This window comes from Arvicola amphibius, chromosome 7 (assembly GCF_903992535.2).
Source record: "Arvicola amphibius chromosome 7, mArvAmp1.2, whole genome shotgun sequence".
Lineage (NCBI taxonomy): Eukaryota > Metazoa > Chordata > Mammalia > Rodentia > Cricetidae > Arvicola > Arvicola amphibius.
The window spans coordinates 52,173,847-52,190,976 of record NC_052053.1 but is presented as its reverse complement, the minus strand read 5'-3'; the positions used below and the strand labels follow the sequence as shown (position 1 = coordinate 52,190,976).

The following is a 17,130-nucleotide window of genomic DNA, read 5'->3' as shown; positions in this document are numbered from 1 at the left end:
TGATTCTGGAACACTGCTCTTACTAGAGATTTGTATTGGTATGGAAGGCTACTCTGACTTGGACTTCGGTCTCTGGCAAATATTTGTGTATCTCTTGTTTAACAGTGCTGATGTCCTCTTGCAATACCCATGCAAAAGGGATTCTAATAAATCTTGTGTTCAGCATCGCACATTGTTTGTTTTAGCTGCCTTCCACTTCATGCTTCTTCCTTTAAGAGCGAGCCATTACGAAAGGTTAGATTCACAGTTAGCAGGCTTTAGCTCTCCCTTTTGAATCAGTGAGGTTGCCGTTTTATTGCTCTCCGACTTACACTTCAGTGATGAGAGTAAACTAGCATCAGATTAAAGGTCAGCAAATCCCATCAAAGAGAGGAATATTAGGGGCAGAGATAGTTGGAGAGGCAGCACACCACTGGGTATTGACAGGGTGATTCCAGGGTATCAGTCAGCAGAATTATAGCTGCCCAGAGAGTCAGTACAGCTTTAATGAGCCTGTGTGAAGAGGAAGAGGGTGGATTTATGTAGTTCCTCATAATTTTCTGTAGAGACTGTTATTGCAGGCATTCTGTAGAGTGTTCTGGTCTTTCATTTAATTCAAAGGTCCTGGAGCTTATCCATCCTCTAAATTCTTTTTTTGTTAGCTCAAATCGAAGTTGACATTTCCATGGTTTACCCCTAAAACATCTAGTTCAAAATCGGGTTTCTTTAGGCAATTTTGAAATCTGTAGATTCTTAATATAAATCTGTAGACATGGGTCTTTCCTCCTCAGAGAAGTAGGTTAGTAATGAAGAATTGTTTCCTAATCAGGAAGCCGGGGTAGACGCACATTTTCACACTGCCCTTAGAGGACCTAGGAAAGGCACTGCTTATAACTGCTTTATTTAAAGGCTCTCAGTGTTCATTCTTCTTAAATAAGCTATTCTAATTATTGTTTATGTGTCTGTTTGTGCACCACAGTCTCACACCCTCCTAGCTGGAAGAGGACAAAGAGATGCCCAGGACAGGGGCTGTTTTTAATTATTCTAATGAGAAATACTGTAATTAATTGTCATTATTTTCAAATTTACCTTGATTTTGATATATTGGATAGAAAGCGTGACTTGTTCCTTAAAAGGGAATATTACATTTATATAATTTCAAGAGAAAGAATATGCTTTAAGAAGTCAAATGTTTATGAAAAACAGACAGAAAACCCACACCTTTGTTTTCACTCTGACAGGGACCCAAGGCCTCATACACGCTCAGCAAGTGCTGTGCCACTGAGCTACATCCCGGTCTAAGAAAGGACTTCCAATGTCTTTGCTGAAAATGTTAGTGTTAGACAGGGTGACAGATAATTTTTTAACTTAAACTTTTTTGTTGTTTGTTTGGTTGGGTTTTGTTGTTGTTGTTGTTGTTGTTTTCGAGACAGGGTTTCTCTAGCTTTGGAGCGTGTCCTGGAACTAGCTCTTGTAGACCAGGTTGGTCTTAAACTCAGAGATCCGCCTGCTTCTGCTTCCTGAGTGCTGGGATTAAAGGTGTGTGCCACCACTGCCCAGCTTAAACTTTTTAAAATTATTGGTACTAGAAAGTAGACAGTTAAAAAATTCATTGGAATGTTTTATGACTTTGCCAAGCCAGCCACTGTTTGCAGTTTCTATGTAAGAATATACCATTTTAACTGTATTTCTAAAAAATGAATTATTTACATTATTCATGGAGATCTGCTTGGAAGAGGACTTTAAGCACTTTGTGTTGTCCTTGCATGCCATGTGGGTGGTTGTTCCTTTGGAAACATGCATGGTTTTTAAGGGAAGGGCGCAATGGTGTGTTGGTACCATAAGAAGCCCAAGTATGAGCTTTGACGTCTACTGTTGCCTGAGGCTGCAGTTCTTACAACAGCATGTGATGCTTAAGCAAGACGCATATAGATGAAGACTGCATAATAAAACACAAAAGCCATTTTCAGTCATTATTTAGATGCGGTGTTTATATTAAAAGCCTAGTGTACTTTCAAACAAAATCATGTGGCAACTCTAGTAAAGCTTGTGTTTCCTATAATCATATTTTGCTTCACAAAGCCCTTCCAATAAAACCCAGCCTGTGTCCTTTATAATAGTACAGATAAAACTTTATGTGTGCTCTTCTGTTGGAATGTACAGGGAATGCCAATGACTCTCTTGGCATATTTACTAACATTCTTTTTGAGCGCTCCCTGTGCATCAAGATAATTTGGCATTCCAGAAATAACAAAGTGGACATTCTTTCCTGAAGGGAGAAAAAGGGAAAGGGTAGGTATTTGCTGTTCATGATTAAATCAAGATGCTGTGATTTATAAATTCACTTTTGCAGTTTTGAGAAAAGGAAGAGAAATGAATACACAGATAAGCATGAGATTAGTTATCTGATACGGCTGAGGGACTTGTGAGTGACAAATATTAATCACTTTAAGGTACATAGATATATTTGAGATTTTAAAATTCAGCTGGAGTCTAGTATTTTCACTTGAGTAAAGTCACGAATGGAAAAAGGACCCTTTCTCCCCATTAGTAGTTTCAGACTAGACATTTTACTTAATACATGGATATGCATGCTTTCTAACTACCATTCATTTCATCTGTGAAATAGTTGATTAAAGTTTCCAAAATACTAATGAAGAGGATATGTAACCTTGGCCTCATTTTAAGTAATCTTAACAAGAACACTGTGTAGCCATTTCGAACACTTTAATTAGTACATTTGCCAGAAGAGCAGAGGCCTTATTCAGAACAAATCAGCAGCACCATTTGCTTCCCTCCTTCACATGGCTGTTCCCAAGGCTTCATGCTTTCTTAAAGGTGTGAGCAGAACTCCCTCGCAGTGACCACCCTCTGTGTCTTGTCACTGACACGGATCAGAGTGCCACTCGACTCCTAGAAGTGATGGGGAGCGAAGCTGGCGCCATAACATGGAGATAGCTAAAAGCAATAAAATAACCTGCTATCAAAATATGCTGCAGAAAATGGCAACACAGTCTCTGATGAAGGAATTTAATACAGAAAATGCTAGAATCTTAAAAAGGACAAAGTTGACCATGTAACAAATGCTATTAGAAATTAGGTAATTCTTAAAACTGTAGGTGGAATTATTTTAGATCACTTCCATATTGTTTATATGCATAAGTTGGTGTTTTGGTAATGTTTCATTTTTACATATTATACCAAACAATTCATTCTCTGACTGAAAGATGAAGTATTTTAATAAAATTATTTTGGCTGTGTGGTTTTTTTTTTTTTTTTTTTTTTTTTTTTGGCTGTATGGTTTTAAGTGAGTGTTATTATTTGTTAAAGTGCCAGTTGAGTGCTAGGTGTTCTATTAGGAATTTTATAGATTTTATGTCATTTGAACCTCACAATCATTTTCTCAGTTGGTGGAACCCCTATTCACAGAGAGAAGCAAAAGACTTTCTCTGGTCACAGAGATAGTAAGTAACAGGCAAGATTGGAATCTAGGCTACTCTGACTCCAGAGCCACATTTTCCTGTGCTGTGTGTTATTTAAATTATAATTGCAATGTGAGTTTTATTTTAATATTTGAAATATTCATTTATTTTTAAATGTATGTGTATGTATGTGTGCCACATGTGTACAGGTGCACTTAGAGGCCAGAAGAGGGCATCCAGTCCTCTGGAGCTGGGTTTACAGGCAGCTGTGCGCTGTCTCACGAGGGTCTGAGAACTGAACTATGAAGGTACTCTTAACAGCCAAGCCACCTCCCCAGCCCATAGTGTGACTTTTAATTCCAGTATCATCATCTATTTCTCTAGAGTTTTTTATTTAAAAAAGAGGAAACTGTATTTCAAGTTTTTGAGGGTTTTTTTTTTTGTGTGTGTGTGTATGGTGTTTTGCTTTCATATATGTCTGTGTACTGTGTGTGAACCTAGTGCCCATGAAGTCTAGAACTGTAATTAAAGATGGTTGTGAGCCATGACATGTCTGGTGGGAATTAAACCAATATCCTCTGGAAGAGCAGCTTATACTCTAACTGCGGAACCATCTCTCTAGTTTTGTATTTGGATTTAAAACAAAAAACAAAAACATTCCTATATGAACATGGGTTCTGTGGTAGCTTAACCTCTTCAGAATTTAGTTTTCTCATCTGTGAGGCCAATGGCATCTACCAGCATAAGATTATTTAAAAGCCAAGTGAGAGTGCTTGTGGAAGGCACAGGTGTGGTGTGCATTCAATACTGTGGAAATTTATCCCTGGAAACTCTTATATCTATGTTACTTTAACATTAACTCTTGTAAAGTAGGAAGTGAAAGCTCTCTACATCAGGAACAAAAGGGCAGGAGACATTGTTTTTTAGGCAGAAATACTTTGAATTGTAAACTGTGTCTGGAAGATGTGGTCTTGCAAACACAAGAGCATGGAGGGATACAGCTTTGGGTCTGCAAAGGATGCCCTCTGTGTTCGAGGGAGCAGCTCCACAGAGTAATGTTGTCCTATTCACAGCGTGGCAGTGATCTTAACTGACAGGACAGGAAATGAAAGTGCAATGGCAACCTCATTCTGCTGCAAGAAAAGGCAAGGGGACAGAGTGTAGGGCTGTGGAGAGGGAAGCTTGCAGTCTCCTTCTGTGTAAGCCAGTGCTTGTCTGCACAGAGTATAGTATGCAAGGACCAATTAATTGCTTTTGAGAGTAGTCCAAATGTGGGCCTCTCATTTTCTGGTCAAGGCATTTTGAATATGTGGTTCCTTTCAAAGGCTATCACTGACATGTTAGGTCATTAGATCACTGGTGACCACGGAGTAGCTAGTCACAAAGACCTATGGGTATTAAAGCATGCTGTTATCATAATTCTGCCTTCCCCATAGACAGTTGGGTTCTGGAGCGCTTTGCTTTCTCTTTAAATAATATTGTTTTTCTCCTTTTTAGAATTTGTCATATTTACCAACCCTAAAAATCTCCTATAGAGCATTTTCTTTGAACATCTTTTCTTTTAGATAAAAAGAAAGTGGCCCTTTCCCTTCCCTACCACGTGTAATAATTTCCTTTAAAAATAGAACACAGGTAACCCTGAGTGCTACTATGCGTAAGAAACACGGCCCGTTTCCTCGTCATCCTTTTCCACTGTCTCATGCACGCACAGCATACTTCATATCTTGCCCTGGCCCCTGTTCTCTTCTGTAGCTGACAGTGCTTATATATCAAGCCTCCAACAAGATGCAGCTCCATTTAACAAAAAAGTGCCTTAAAAATGTAACTCTGCTTCCTGCATTTTTATTGCACAGTCCATCTGCTCCCTCATCTTGGGCTGCTCTTCACTTCACGGTGACAAGGCTCACTCCTTTTCCTGTCTCTTGAGGCAAGATCTAATTGGCAAGAGCAAAGTCTTCAAAATTTGCCTTTACTAGCTAACAGTAGTTTCAGTTTTTTTTCTGTAAACATTTTGTTAAAGTAAGCTTGAAGGTTAAAGAGAAAAATGTAATGAAACTGAAGGATATAAGGAGTCTTTTCCTGCACAATGAGAAGAGGTTTTCAAGTGAGCAAATTAACGCTGTGGTTTTGTAGTATGGCTGATACTTTTGATAGTTTCAAATAGCAAAATGCTTATCATTACTTCAGGGTTAACTCTTGTGTAAAATATTCTACTGTTCCTGATAAAAATTAATCTGAGCATGTTATGTGGCTGGGGTTGTTGCTATCGTCAGGGAGAAGAGATTCCCACACGTCCTCTGTGCTGCCATTTATTTGCATTGCTGGGAGCTTGCAGAAACACCAGAGTCATAGCCTTGGGAGTTCCATGGCAAAGAAATGCTGGTGCTTCAGGAAATGCCTTTAAATGGTTTCCCTCCCCTCATTTAAAGTGCATCTGTGCAGTTACAGGAAAATAGCAACTGTGTTCTGCCCAGGAGTCTAGTACCTGCATAGACCAAGATACTAATAATGTCATTATGACATCTAGCCGTTTTCCATCGAACCGCTAATAAAGGTCATTAGTTGCCAGCTTTCGTGAGTGAGATGGCTGTGCAGCCAGTGCACAGAGGAAAGTTATCAGTGCTGTGTGTTAGAGACAGGCATTCTGCCAACAGCTTTATAATGAAGGAGAAATGTAATAAAGCAACAGATTGACAGTTTATGTGTTGAAAGTGAAGGAAATGGAGGTGTGGAGAAGCATTATGGGGAATCTTTCTAGTCATATCTTCAATTTAACCATCAGGGGAAATGCTTCAGAATCTTAGATTTATGAATTTCTAGTAAGCAGTTCCCCAGCATGTAAACAAACCTCAGTGGGCTGTTTTAGGAAGGTAGATTTGGGCAGAGAAGTAATCATTTTTATTCCTCTGATTTTCCAAATAGAAATGGACATATATGATAAAAATGTCAGCCACACTCTCCACGTCAGGGCCCTAACAGGATTACATGTCAGTTCTTAATGTCTCGCTCTGTTTTTCTTTGCCATGAATGGCTGCATTATTGCTCACAGGAACTTCACTGTAATATATGGTAAGAGACAAGTAGCTCTTTATGGCCAGTGATTATTCGGTTTGAATGAAACCTGTGATTTATGTCCATTTAACTGAAAAGCCTTGTAAATTCCCAGTGCTGCATTTTCCCTCAATAGAGAATGAGTCAAGCGAAAGTGACAACTGGGTTGGCGTGGGAATGTGCAGTGCATTGCCGTGTTATATTTAATATACCTGACATGAAAAACGTGCACACGCCACAGAGCCACCTTAAACAGGAGTGGAAGTGACATTAGCTTGTAATATGACTTCCATATTCAGTGAATTAGACACTAACATAGACTTAAAAGGCAGCTGGTTTGGAGCGGGTGTGGGATGGGCATTGGGGCCAAGGGTTGAGCTAGGCAGCTGGATTCTCTGTGATTCATTCATAATGTTTTAAGAATTAGCTGGTCTTCTATTGGTAACTGTGAAAGCATATGAGCTTTGCCTTCCTTGATGAGGGTCATCTCAAGTGAAAGCATTACTTCAGGAAATGCTGATGCTGCTCAGTTCAACTCTCCCCTGGTACCCTTCCTTTTCCTCTCCCCCCACTTCTTACCTCCCTTTTCCTCTCCATTTAAAGGTCAGCCTGCAATGGGCTTGGTGCCTTAGTTCTGGCTCTGATCTATCCGCTGTTTCTCTTGAGAACCACAGCCTCTCACCCTCCCCAACAGTCTCTTCTTTAGTCAGTGGTATACAAAGTTTGTCAGTGCCTTTCTCTACTTTGTTTCCAGATTATATGACAGTTTTCACAAATTACAAAAAATATTAATAATTTCAAACAGAATCTTACAATAATTGACTGACCATGTCACTTGTGTCTGGTTCTTCAATGTCACACTTTACAGCTTCCTTACAGGTTCAGGGGATTTTTTTTTATTTCTTCCATGTTTAGGGAGAAAAAGAGGTTGGTGTGTTTGTATTCATCTTTATAGCCTGGTTGGATATCTCAAACTGGCTGTCTTGAAATTTTTAAATGGAGTTGGTATTGTCTTTAGTCAGGTTCATAACTTTTGACCAGAGTCCTGCTTATTACATGACACACACAAAATGAAATCTGTGGAAAATGATAAGGTCAGCTGGAAGTGCTAGAATTGTTACTTGTTTTAAAGCCTCAAGAATTCAAGCCTTGTTGAAGATAGCTGATCTGGCTTTGTTTACATGATTTGGCTAAAATATTTTCTTCTGAGCTATATCTCTGGCCTGGTAGTGAAAAATAAGTGTGTTAGAACAAAATGCAGAGATTTCATAGTCCAAGCTTTGTGAACAATCAGGAATTTTGTTTCGTAGTATGCTCATTAGGGAAGAAAACCAAGTTTCCACAATAGTGCTTCGTTCTTGGTGAATGACATACTCTTTACAGAAAGAGGTTTCATTACTTTTCTTCATCGCCATTATGACACTGTGGGTGGAAATGCTGGCTGGACTCAATGTGAGTCCCAGCGTGTGAACTACACATTTGCAGTGACTGTGATCTGAAGCCACAATTTGGTCCTGGGTGAACAGAGGTTACTCATGGTCTAGTGGCTTTGCTTAGTGCTCTTAATTTGCACCTCCTCCTCTTAGGGCAAGCCTTGTTGTGGATAGTGTTGTGTTAGTAGAGGCTAGCACTGCACAGTCCAGCCAATGCAGATTCCTAATCTGCTTATTTATAATTCAAAAGCTTGCCTATATATTAATGAACTCTTAATGAGCTGTTGAAAATGCCTGAATTACAGTCAGATTATTGAACTGAAACAGCCCCATAATCATACCATTTGAGTGGGCTGTAGGTACTTTTCACATCTGCAGCTTAGTATTGTGAAGGGTGTGTGTGTATTCAGAGAAAGCTTTATAATAATTTTGACCTGTAATTTATTTATTGCCCTCAGATGCAGTTGTCTATGCAGATGCTCTCTCCCATTATCTGTGGGGCAGGTGCACAGTGTGTTGAAAGACAGCTAATTAGGATTTGCTGAAAGATATGCAAAAACTGTGGGCTTATAACAAAGCCAAGTTCATTGTTAAACAATGTTTTACTGTGTTTGTATGATTTGTCTAGATCTTCTGGGTACTGAAATGAATGTCATGGCTATAAGTAGACTGCAAACAGAGTTTTGGATTTTTGTTTTGTTTTTGCCTCTTAAGAAAATAATGCTGTGATAACCAGAAAGCTGTGATGTAAAACTTTATAAACCTCTTTAGATACACACATTTTGAATTAAAATCTTTAAATTTTTGTTTCACCAAGTTTTAATGTGAAGTTACTAGGACCCTTTGATGTCATGGGGCTGAATCATTCTGGCCTTTGCAAATCTAGTCTCATTAAAATATTATAGAAAAAAAATGTTTATAGGTGCCCAGAGGAGTGGGGTGTTGTGACTGGAAGCCATGTGTGCCCTGGGGGGTTAGAAAAACTAGTAATGGTGATGGAGAGGTAGAAAGGATGGGAAGTCAAATAACAATGTAAGCAGAGAAATAAATACAAATATTCAAACTGAAAGTAACTTTAGAAATTAGGTACTATTTTTTAGGCATCCCATAGTCATTACTTTGCTTAATAGAGAAAATCTATTTACTTTTCAAACTGTAGTTTTGACAGTGACTCCTTTATTGATCAACAGCCTTCTCCATGCTGCCTAATCATACATGCTCTCCAGCCATTTTTATTCACAGGAGATGAGGTTTCTGTTAGGAAACAATTTTTCTCATGGAATTTGATGCACATAATTTAGAAAGTAAATACAGAAGGATTTCATTAAAACATTTTTCTTGTTCTTGAGGCAAGCACATGTTGATTTACTTATGGTTTTATAAAGCAGGCATCATTAGAAAGTATTATAGCTGTTAAAATATGTACTTATAATTTTTCCTGTGCCCACTGCTACTGAGCCTCCTAGTAGTAGCACAGGGGTATACAATATTAAATGCTATTAGAATGCCACCGGTACCTAGGCATTTTTTCTGCCTTTTGTACTCCTGATGACTTTTTTCCTCTGAAGGTCTGTTTCCCTGGTTTATTAGTCAGTGAGCGTCTACTACTGTCTGCCACACTTGTTCAGAGAACTCAAAGAAGTGTATTGGTTTTTACTCTGACTGTTGATGTACTGTCAAAGAACCTTACCAACATGCCATGAGGAAAAGATTGGTGTGTTTAAATATAAAGGGGAAATTAGAAACCCTACAGAACCTTGAAGGTGTTTTTTTTTAAAAAAAAAAAAAATACACATTTGCAGACAGGTATAGTGGCTCACATCAAGGGGACAAGTGTCCGTCATGCCAACATGGGCTATGTAGTAATACCTATCACTCACCAAAAATTCCTCTCTTTTCAGAAGAGGTACAATTATCTAGAAATAAAGGAGAAATAGCTCCCCCCCCCAAAAAAAAAGTGAGCAGAAGTTGACTTATAATAGAGAAGTGTAAAGAGCCTAACTTGGTTTAAAACAAAACAGAACTAAAAGTACAGGATGAAACCAGCCAGCGAGCTCAGGTACACCAAAGCGTAGAGAGCAGGATGTGTAACCAGGCATGGTCCTTCATAATGTCTTAACACTGGGAACATTTAAGCGAGTCAGAAGAGAGAAGAGATGTTAAGTTGAAAGTAGCCACTTAGCCACTATGGAGCAGTTCTAGAACACTATGAGGCAATTCTTTCTAGTCTCCAGTAACTAGCAACTACACCGTCAGCAATGATGCGTTCCTAGAGATTTTAACTTAAAGAATTATCTAACTTTTGATTTCTCTAAATGAATTTATTGCCTTTATATGTTATAATTTTCAGATATTTGTCTCTGAATGGGCAACTGATGTAATTTTTAAATTATGGTGACTTAGTTTTATTATTCAGTTGAAATTATTTTTAAACAGAAGTGACAGCTTTAAAATGTTTTGGGGGAGGAAATCAAAATTGTTCATTTGAGCTAAGGCAACCAAGAGCTCGGTCATGCTGTGAGTGTAATTCAGGGCGTCTATCGATGACGTCTGTTCGTAAAAGAACTGATGGTACATGTGGGTTAGCATATGAAATCTCAGAGCTGGTGATCAGTTGAGGACTTGGCAGCTTATAGATGTTACTGTCATGTAAGTTACACCAGACACAGAGTGTGTGCCACTGCGGATAAACAACAGGCACACGCGCAAGAGGCAGAATCCAAATGTGAACATTTGAGATGCCAGCTCCCCCTCCCCATGCCTTGTCACTAGTACAGGGAACCTGCTTCTGAGCAGATTTACAGAGGTTAATTGGGCTGGGATAGTTTATATTGTGTTACACATTAATGAAAATGCTGATTTTGAGCTGTCAGGACTCCGGTGCTTTGTATACCACGATAATTATTTTAAAACTTTGTCTTCCGTGTTACTGAAAACATCTTGGCAGGAAGCCTGTGTGACCTGATTAAACCTATGAATTGTCAGCTGTGATCTATCATACTCAGAAGAGGTTGCTGACTGGCATCACTTGGAAATCTTGATGTAAAAGCAGAATGAGATTGAAGCTACTGTGCCCAGCACTCAATTGCCATGTCAGTGGCACATTTTAAACTCTGTTTAGTGTCCTTGTGCAGTTTGCTGGCACGTGCCTAGCAATGCCCTTTTAATATGTATTTAAGTCTAGCTAATTACTTCATATCGAGTGTGTTTTGCTTCTGAGATTGCATGATAGAAAAGCCATTTAGTACTGTGTATTTCCAAATTTTTTGATACATTTGTGGATTAAGACTATTTTATGGAATTTTCAGTTCTATTTATTTGACTATATAAAGAGACAGATTAGCCACACTTTGAGTTTGTTTATATCTCTGCAATATTTTCTTCTTAGGTCCTTCTTCCTACTTTATGCGTAAATCATTTAAATCTGAAGTTTGGATAATAATATTCTAAGAAATTGAGCTTACCTCTTTCTAAGAGTCCAAGTTGGAGTTAAATTCTGAAGGGATGTATAAAGAGTCCTGGGATGCATGTAAATATATTTTAAAATCAAGTCTCATAGTCAAGCTTGTTTATCCAATGGGAGTGATGAAGCTTCTAGCATGAATTGTAGTACACTTATGTTGTTTGATCATTTTCTCAAATAAACAAAATACTCACACTGTTTGTCCTCTGTCTCTCGCTTCTTCTCTCTGTCTTTCTCTTTCCTTGAAGGTCTCAGCATCAGAGGAGCCCAGGAGGAAGACCCTCCCGACCCCCAGCTAATGAGACTGGACAATATGCTTTTGGCAGAAGGGGTTTCAGGTCCTGAGAAAGGTGGGGGATCGGCAGCAGCAGCTGCAGCCGCAGCAGCCTCTGGAGGTTCTTCAGATAACTCTATTGAACACTCAGATTACAGAGCCAAATTGACCCAGATCAGACAAATCTATCACACAGAACTGGAGAAATATGAACAGGTCAGCAGCCGCCATTCCCAGTCCTGCACAAACCCTCTGTTGCTCTTCTCCTAGACTGTACTAACCAATTCCAAGGGTCATAAGGGGTAGGTGTTAACACAAACGAAAATAAACAAAGATGATATACAAAACCAAGAGAGTTGTGGGAAGCCATGAAATGAAGATGCTGTGAGCTTTGAGGTGCAGAACCAACTCTCATATCCCTTTGTTCCGGTTTTATTTATTCCTCACATTCATGGTACCTAACTACCACACCTGAAAGCCCTTCCTTCCCACTAACCTCACACTTGGTGCCCTGCAGAGCTCTGTAGAATTCAACCTAGCTTTGTTCATAAGCTTTAACAGCTGGCAAAAGGAGAAGTATCATTGCATAGTGATACTGTGAGTTCTAGGACCCTCCTAGGACTTAATTCTGTGGACTGTACTAGACTGTATGGAAGGAGCTTCCGGGATCATTTGAAGATGAGACTCCTGGTTAACTGTAACTTTGCCAGGACAGGGTAGACCAGGTATTGTGTGCTAAACCCTGATCACAAAGAATAAGGATTAAAAATCTTCTCAACAAACTTACTAGCCATACTTCATTGAGCCTTAGGTATCTTTTGAGTTTAAGCTTTGCCACTGTTCTATCTGCTAATAACAGAAAGTCACATTGTAATTTAACTCTGGCATGCTATTGATTACCAAGTGACTCTAGATTTCCAGAAATCCATATTAGTTAAAATGTAAGAGAAATAAGTGATCCCTGGATTCAACATAATATGGTAAAATGTGGGTTATCAATTTTTTAACATATTTTAGTTAATAATTTAAGTTTAAAATTCTACTTAAATTAAGGACTTCTCATTTAACATGGATTCTCATTTGAAAGGTCTTTAGAAGATTCACTATAATGTCAACTTTTGAACATACACAAAAATAAAAGAGATGAGTTAGGTTGAATCTTATAAAATAGATACTGTATGTTAGCAGTTATTCTTAATGCCCTTACACTTCCTTCAGTGGGAACTGTGTGTGTGTGTTTGTGGGGTGGAGGGGTGTTCCTTGTGACTTTTCTTTTCCTTAAAGAAAAATTAAGAGCAGTTTTAGATTCAGGGCAGTATTATCTCAGAGATGTCTTCCATGCTCCCTGTTCCCACATATATGCAGTTTACCTGCCAGAGAGGTTTATTAAACCTCATGAACCAGCACCTGCACATCAGCACCCCATGTCCACATTCTCCTGGTCTCGTGCAGTCCATGCACTCAGAGACATGCACATGCTTACAGCATCTGAGAACATTTGCCCTAATGGTCCTTGGTGCACATTCTCTCTGCTTCTCCCTCCCCTTCCTCTCCCACCCTGTCATATTCCTCTTTCTCCCTCTCTTCCCTTTCCCCGCCTCACTCCTGCCCCACTGATCCCTGGGAACCACTCTTTGGTTCTAGTGCTGAATTTCCACGGTCTCTGAACAGTTTCAGTTGTATATATTGGCCCTCCACCCCAATCTTTTCTTATTTTCTGAGAAAGATGGTATTAAACAAATGTTGCATTGTTATCCCAGAGGTGAGTGTTTTGAGGAAGAATAGAAAGATACAATGTATGTTAAAATGAAATGCAAATTAATAATATAAAATTTTCTATTTTGGGACAAGACTTTCTGGGATTCAAAACTGTGTTTCATTTGCAAGGATAAATTTTGGAAGAGAATGTTCAGATAAGAAATTTGGAAAAATTATTGTGTATGTGTACAGAAAAAAATCCAGCTTTCTGATTTGACATGAATAATTGAGAATAAACAAAATAAGTCATAGTTGAAAGGTTGCCCTGAGCATAAACAGTAGAAAATGATTCTAATTTGTAGTATAATCCTAATTGCATGACTTTATGTTAAATGGGCCTATGCATGTTTACCAGGCAACTGCCACTAGTCACCTTGCTTAGAAATGGCCACATTGTTCTGTTTGCTCCTGACTGTCCTCTGCCACAGTACTCTTCACTCACAACAGGCTTACTGCTTCATCAGATGGGCTCTGTTAGAAATTGGGTGAAGCTGGCATCAGCGGAAGCCTTCTTATCTTAGAAATGCCCTAAAGATTTCCCATGAGACTTCAGTGGTTTCAGTCTTAGCTAATACCAGATCAGCTCACTAGAGTGTGTGTGTGTGTGTTGCCTTAAAAATGCATATTATACACAAGTTCTACAGATTAATCAATCATATTTGAATTAAATATAAAATTGGGAAATAACTAATTTAAATGTTATAATGGCTTCACAGATTCTTTAATATATGTTTCCTTCCTAGTTTTTAACGTGTTCAGAAGGACATGTATAGACATGTGGAATCTGTGCAGCACTGTGGGCAGATTATGATGAAATGGTCATAGATTTAGCTGACTTACTTTACACACTTTTTTCTGTAAGTTCTCAGTTGTTTACAGATGATGCAATGGTGTTTAACCTTTTGAGTTGTCTTTGGACAGCTTTAGAGCCGTGTTTCTGCCAGTGTTATTTTATAGGAAGAGATTTTCCTCTGTTTAGACACAAGAACAAGAGGTTTTGGTTAATTGAATGGTTAAATAGAGCTGTTTGAGGGCAAGGAGTGACATTTCTAAAATAGATAGTATTGTATTTCCATTCTCTAGATGAGGTGATTGCTCAGTGTCACACACTGGTGTCAGAATCAGGCATCAAATCAGGTCATAACTATCCTTGTCTGTGAGTTCTGTTGCTAAACACATAGAACTGGAAGATAATGCAGGCCATCAGATTTGGGAATCCTCAGATCGGCCCATGTTGGTTTGAACTTGAAATGGAAACAGAAACAGGTGAAAACTTAAAGACTTTCCAATATATATATATATATATATCTTTGTCTTAAAAGAGATCCTGGCTGTTAAATGACAGAGTGTTTATCAGGAAGCAGGAGACTATGTATGTCAAGGCAGAGGCTTTGTTGGGAGATTCTGTGAGTCTCAAAGAAATAAACCGCATCAGGATCTTAAGCGGTATTTACTATTTACTTTGCTGTGTTTTGCAATGAAGCTGTAATGAAAATGTATCTGAAGCCTGCTCAGATTTAGATTGCCATAAAATTAACAAATATCACCACTGCAGTAAATTAAAGAACCTCGCAAGTTAAAGCGCAGCCACTCACAGTGAGCAGGCTAGTGCTGCAGCAGGAACAAAATCACATCTAAGCTACAAGGCTCAGCTTTCCATATTAGGGATGGATTGTCTTTACACTCCTATTCTGTTCCCTCTAGAAAATGTTCTTTGATCATACATCTCTATTTCATAGACTCAGAGATTTGATGATTTTGGAGATAATCATCCAAATTCACTTACAAATGTTTTTGAGATATTACATATTGGGTGAGTATAGTGAGGTATTTAAATATTACCATTACCCAACAGGAAACAATAACATTCTCCTTTGGTCTTGCTGATCTGACTCCTAGCTGGAATATGATAGTTTCCCAAAGCTTGCAGCAAGTACCTTAATACGTCATCTTGAGTTTATTGCTTTCTTCTGTTTGAAAGACAAACCTCCATCTTCCTGATTAGCCACAAATCTTGGAAAATGCCTTTACTGTATTTTTCAGTGTCCGTATGGCCAGAGGCCCAGCTGTTAGAATAGATGAATTCTGAATGAACTTAAGTCCTGGTACTAATGAGTCCTGTTTTAAAGAACTGAGGCTCTTGGTTGAGCTGTTTTCTTGGTTTTTCTATCTTGCTACCAAAAGGGAATGGACACACTGGTTTTTGCAAATGAGATTTGACCTCAGTGTTTGTCCTCGGTTGAAGAGGAAAGATATATCATGCTCGATGTAGCTCTCCCACTCTGCTTGTAGCAGAAGAAATGCTTGTATACAGGCAATTCATGCTGTAATTTACAGCTGCTGTAATAGAGATGACACATTGAAAGCTATCTACTATAATTATATTGAAATACATTTTTGCTCAAGGCAAAAGTATTGCAAGGTTCCCAACCCCTCTTAAGCATCTGGAAAGCCGCTCTTTGAATTCATCCCAAATCCACTAAAGCACTAGAACTGGAGCTGACTCTGAATGTGCTCAAACCCAGGTATCATTTGGCAATTGCAAAAGACTACCAAGAACTTACTACTGAGGTTTCTGGAGACTCCTGGGGAATGGAGGGCAGAAGAATTTAAACCACAGTAAAGACTGTGTTTGTGGTTTTGGAGCATCCCTACGTTCTATACTTAAATTTGCTGGCAAAATCACCTTTTCTTGTAAAGGGATTTTATTTTATCAGATTTTATCGGATTAAAAATGCTGATGTTACCATTGGGGGGATGTCGCTTGGCAGAAGAGCCCTTGGCATGTATGTGATCCTAGGTTCAATCTGTGGTAGTGGCAGAAAAGGTGCTGATGTATTGCCATGTCACAAGTGCCTAGTTCCGTTTTGCCTTCCATGATAGTTAAGCAGATAAACAAAGGGCAGTAACTGGTGTGGCTTTTGTATTTCAGTTCCCTAGCAAGGCTCTTTTCACCCATTGCTTCATGGGAAGTGTCTTTAAGGTCTCAGGTTTGCTGAGCAAGTGTTCTACTTCAGCCCCTTTTAACTTTATATTAAGACAACAAGGTCTTGCTGAGTTGCTAGACTGGCCTTGAATTTGTGAGCCTCTCACTTCAGCCTTCTGAGCATCTGGGATTATGGGCATGTGCCAGCATACACAGCCAGGTTTTACACACTGGCTTTCACACCAAGGGTTTTCTTGCTTGGAAGGAATATTTGCATATTTCCCTTTTTCTCTTAAGTTACTGGTTGGTTGACTGTATATTGATCTCATTCCAGGTGGCTTATGTAATATCTTTAAATGTTAACTTTATCCTCAAATAAGAATTTGTAGATTCAGTAAGCATTCAATGAATATGAAAATCTATGACGTTAGAGTAAGGTCATATGAGGTTATCAAAGCATCTAGAAACTGAAGAGTTAAAGTCAGATTTTAGGGTCACCTACTGTTTGTTTAAAATGGGGTCTCACTATGTTGCTGAGGATGGGCTCAAATTCCTGGATTCAATGAATCTTCTGCTTCAGCCTTGAAAGTAACTGGGACAATAAGCATGTAACATCACATCTGAATGGGCTTCCCCCCATAAGAGACAGTTGTTCTTTCCATCAAAAGTGTATTTTAGAATGGGGGTTATATGAACTGTTGCCAGTAATCATCTTATTGAGATAATTGCAAAGACTGATTTGGTTTTTAGAATTGACCACTGAACCATTTAAAAACTTTGTTTCAAATCTGTGCTTGTCTTCTGTCTGATTTCACAGTTTCACA

At 38.7% G+C, this 17,130-nt stretch overlaps 1 protein-coding gene across 4 annotated transcripts in view; it reads left to right on the top strand.

Annotated features, from left to right (window-relative positions):
- Pbx3 (PBX homeobox 3) overlaps positions 1-17,130 on the top strand; it is a 191,288-nt gene that overhangs the window by 133,120 nt on the left and 41,038 nt on the right. For all 4 annotated transcript variants that reach the window (XM_038336555.1, XM_038336552.1, XM_038336554.1 and 1 more), the window contains one exon: positions 11,597-11,838. In XM_038336555.1, coding sequence (XP_038192483.1) covers positions 11,597-11,838 — 242 coding nt within the window. The remainder of the gene's footprint in view (positions 1-11,596; positions 11,839-17,130) is intronic.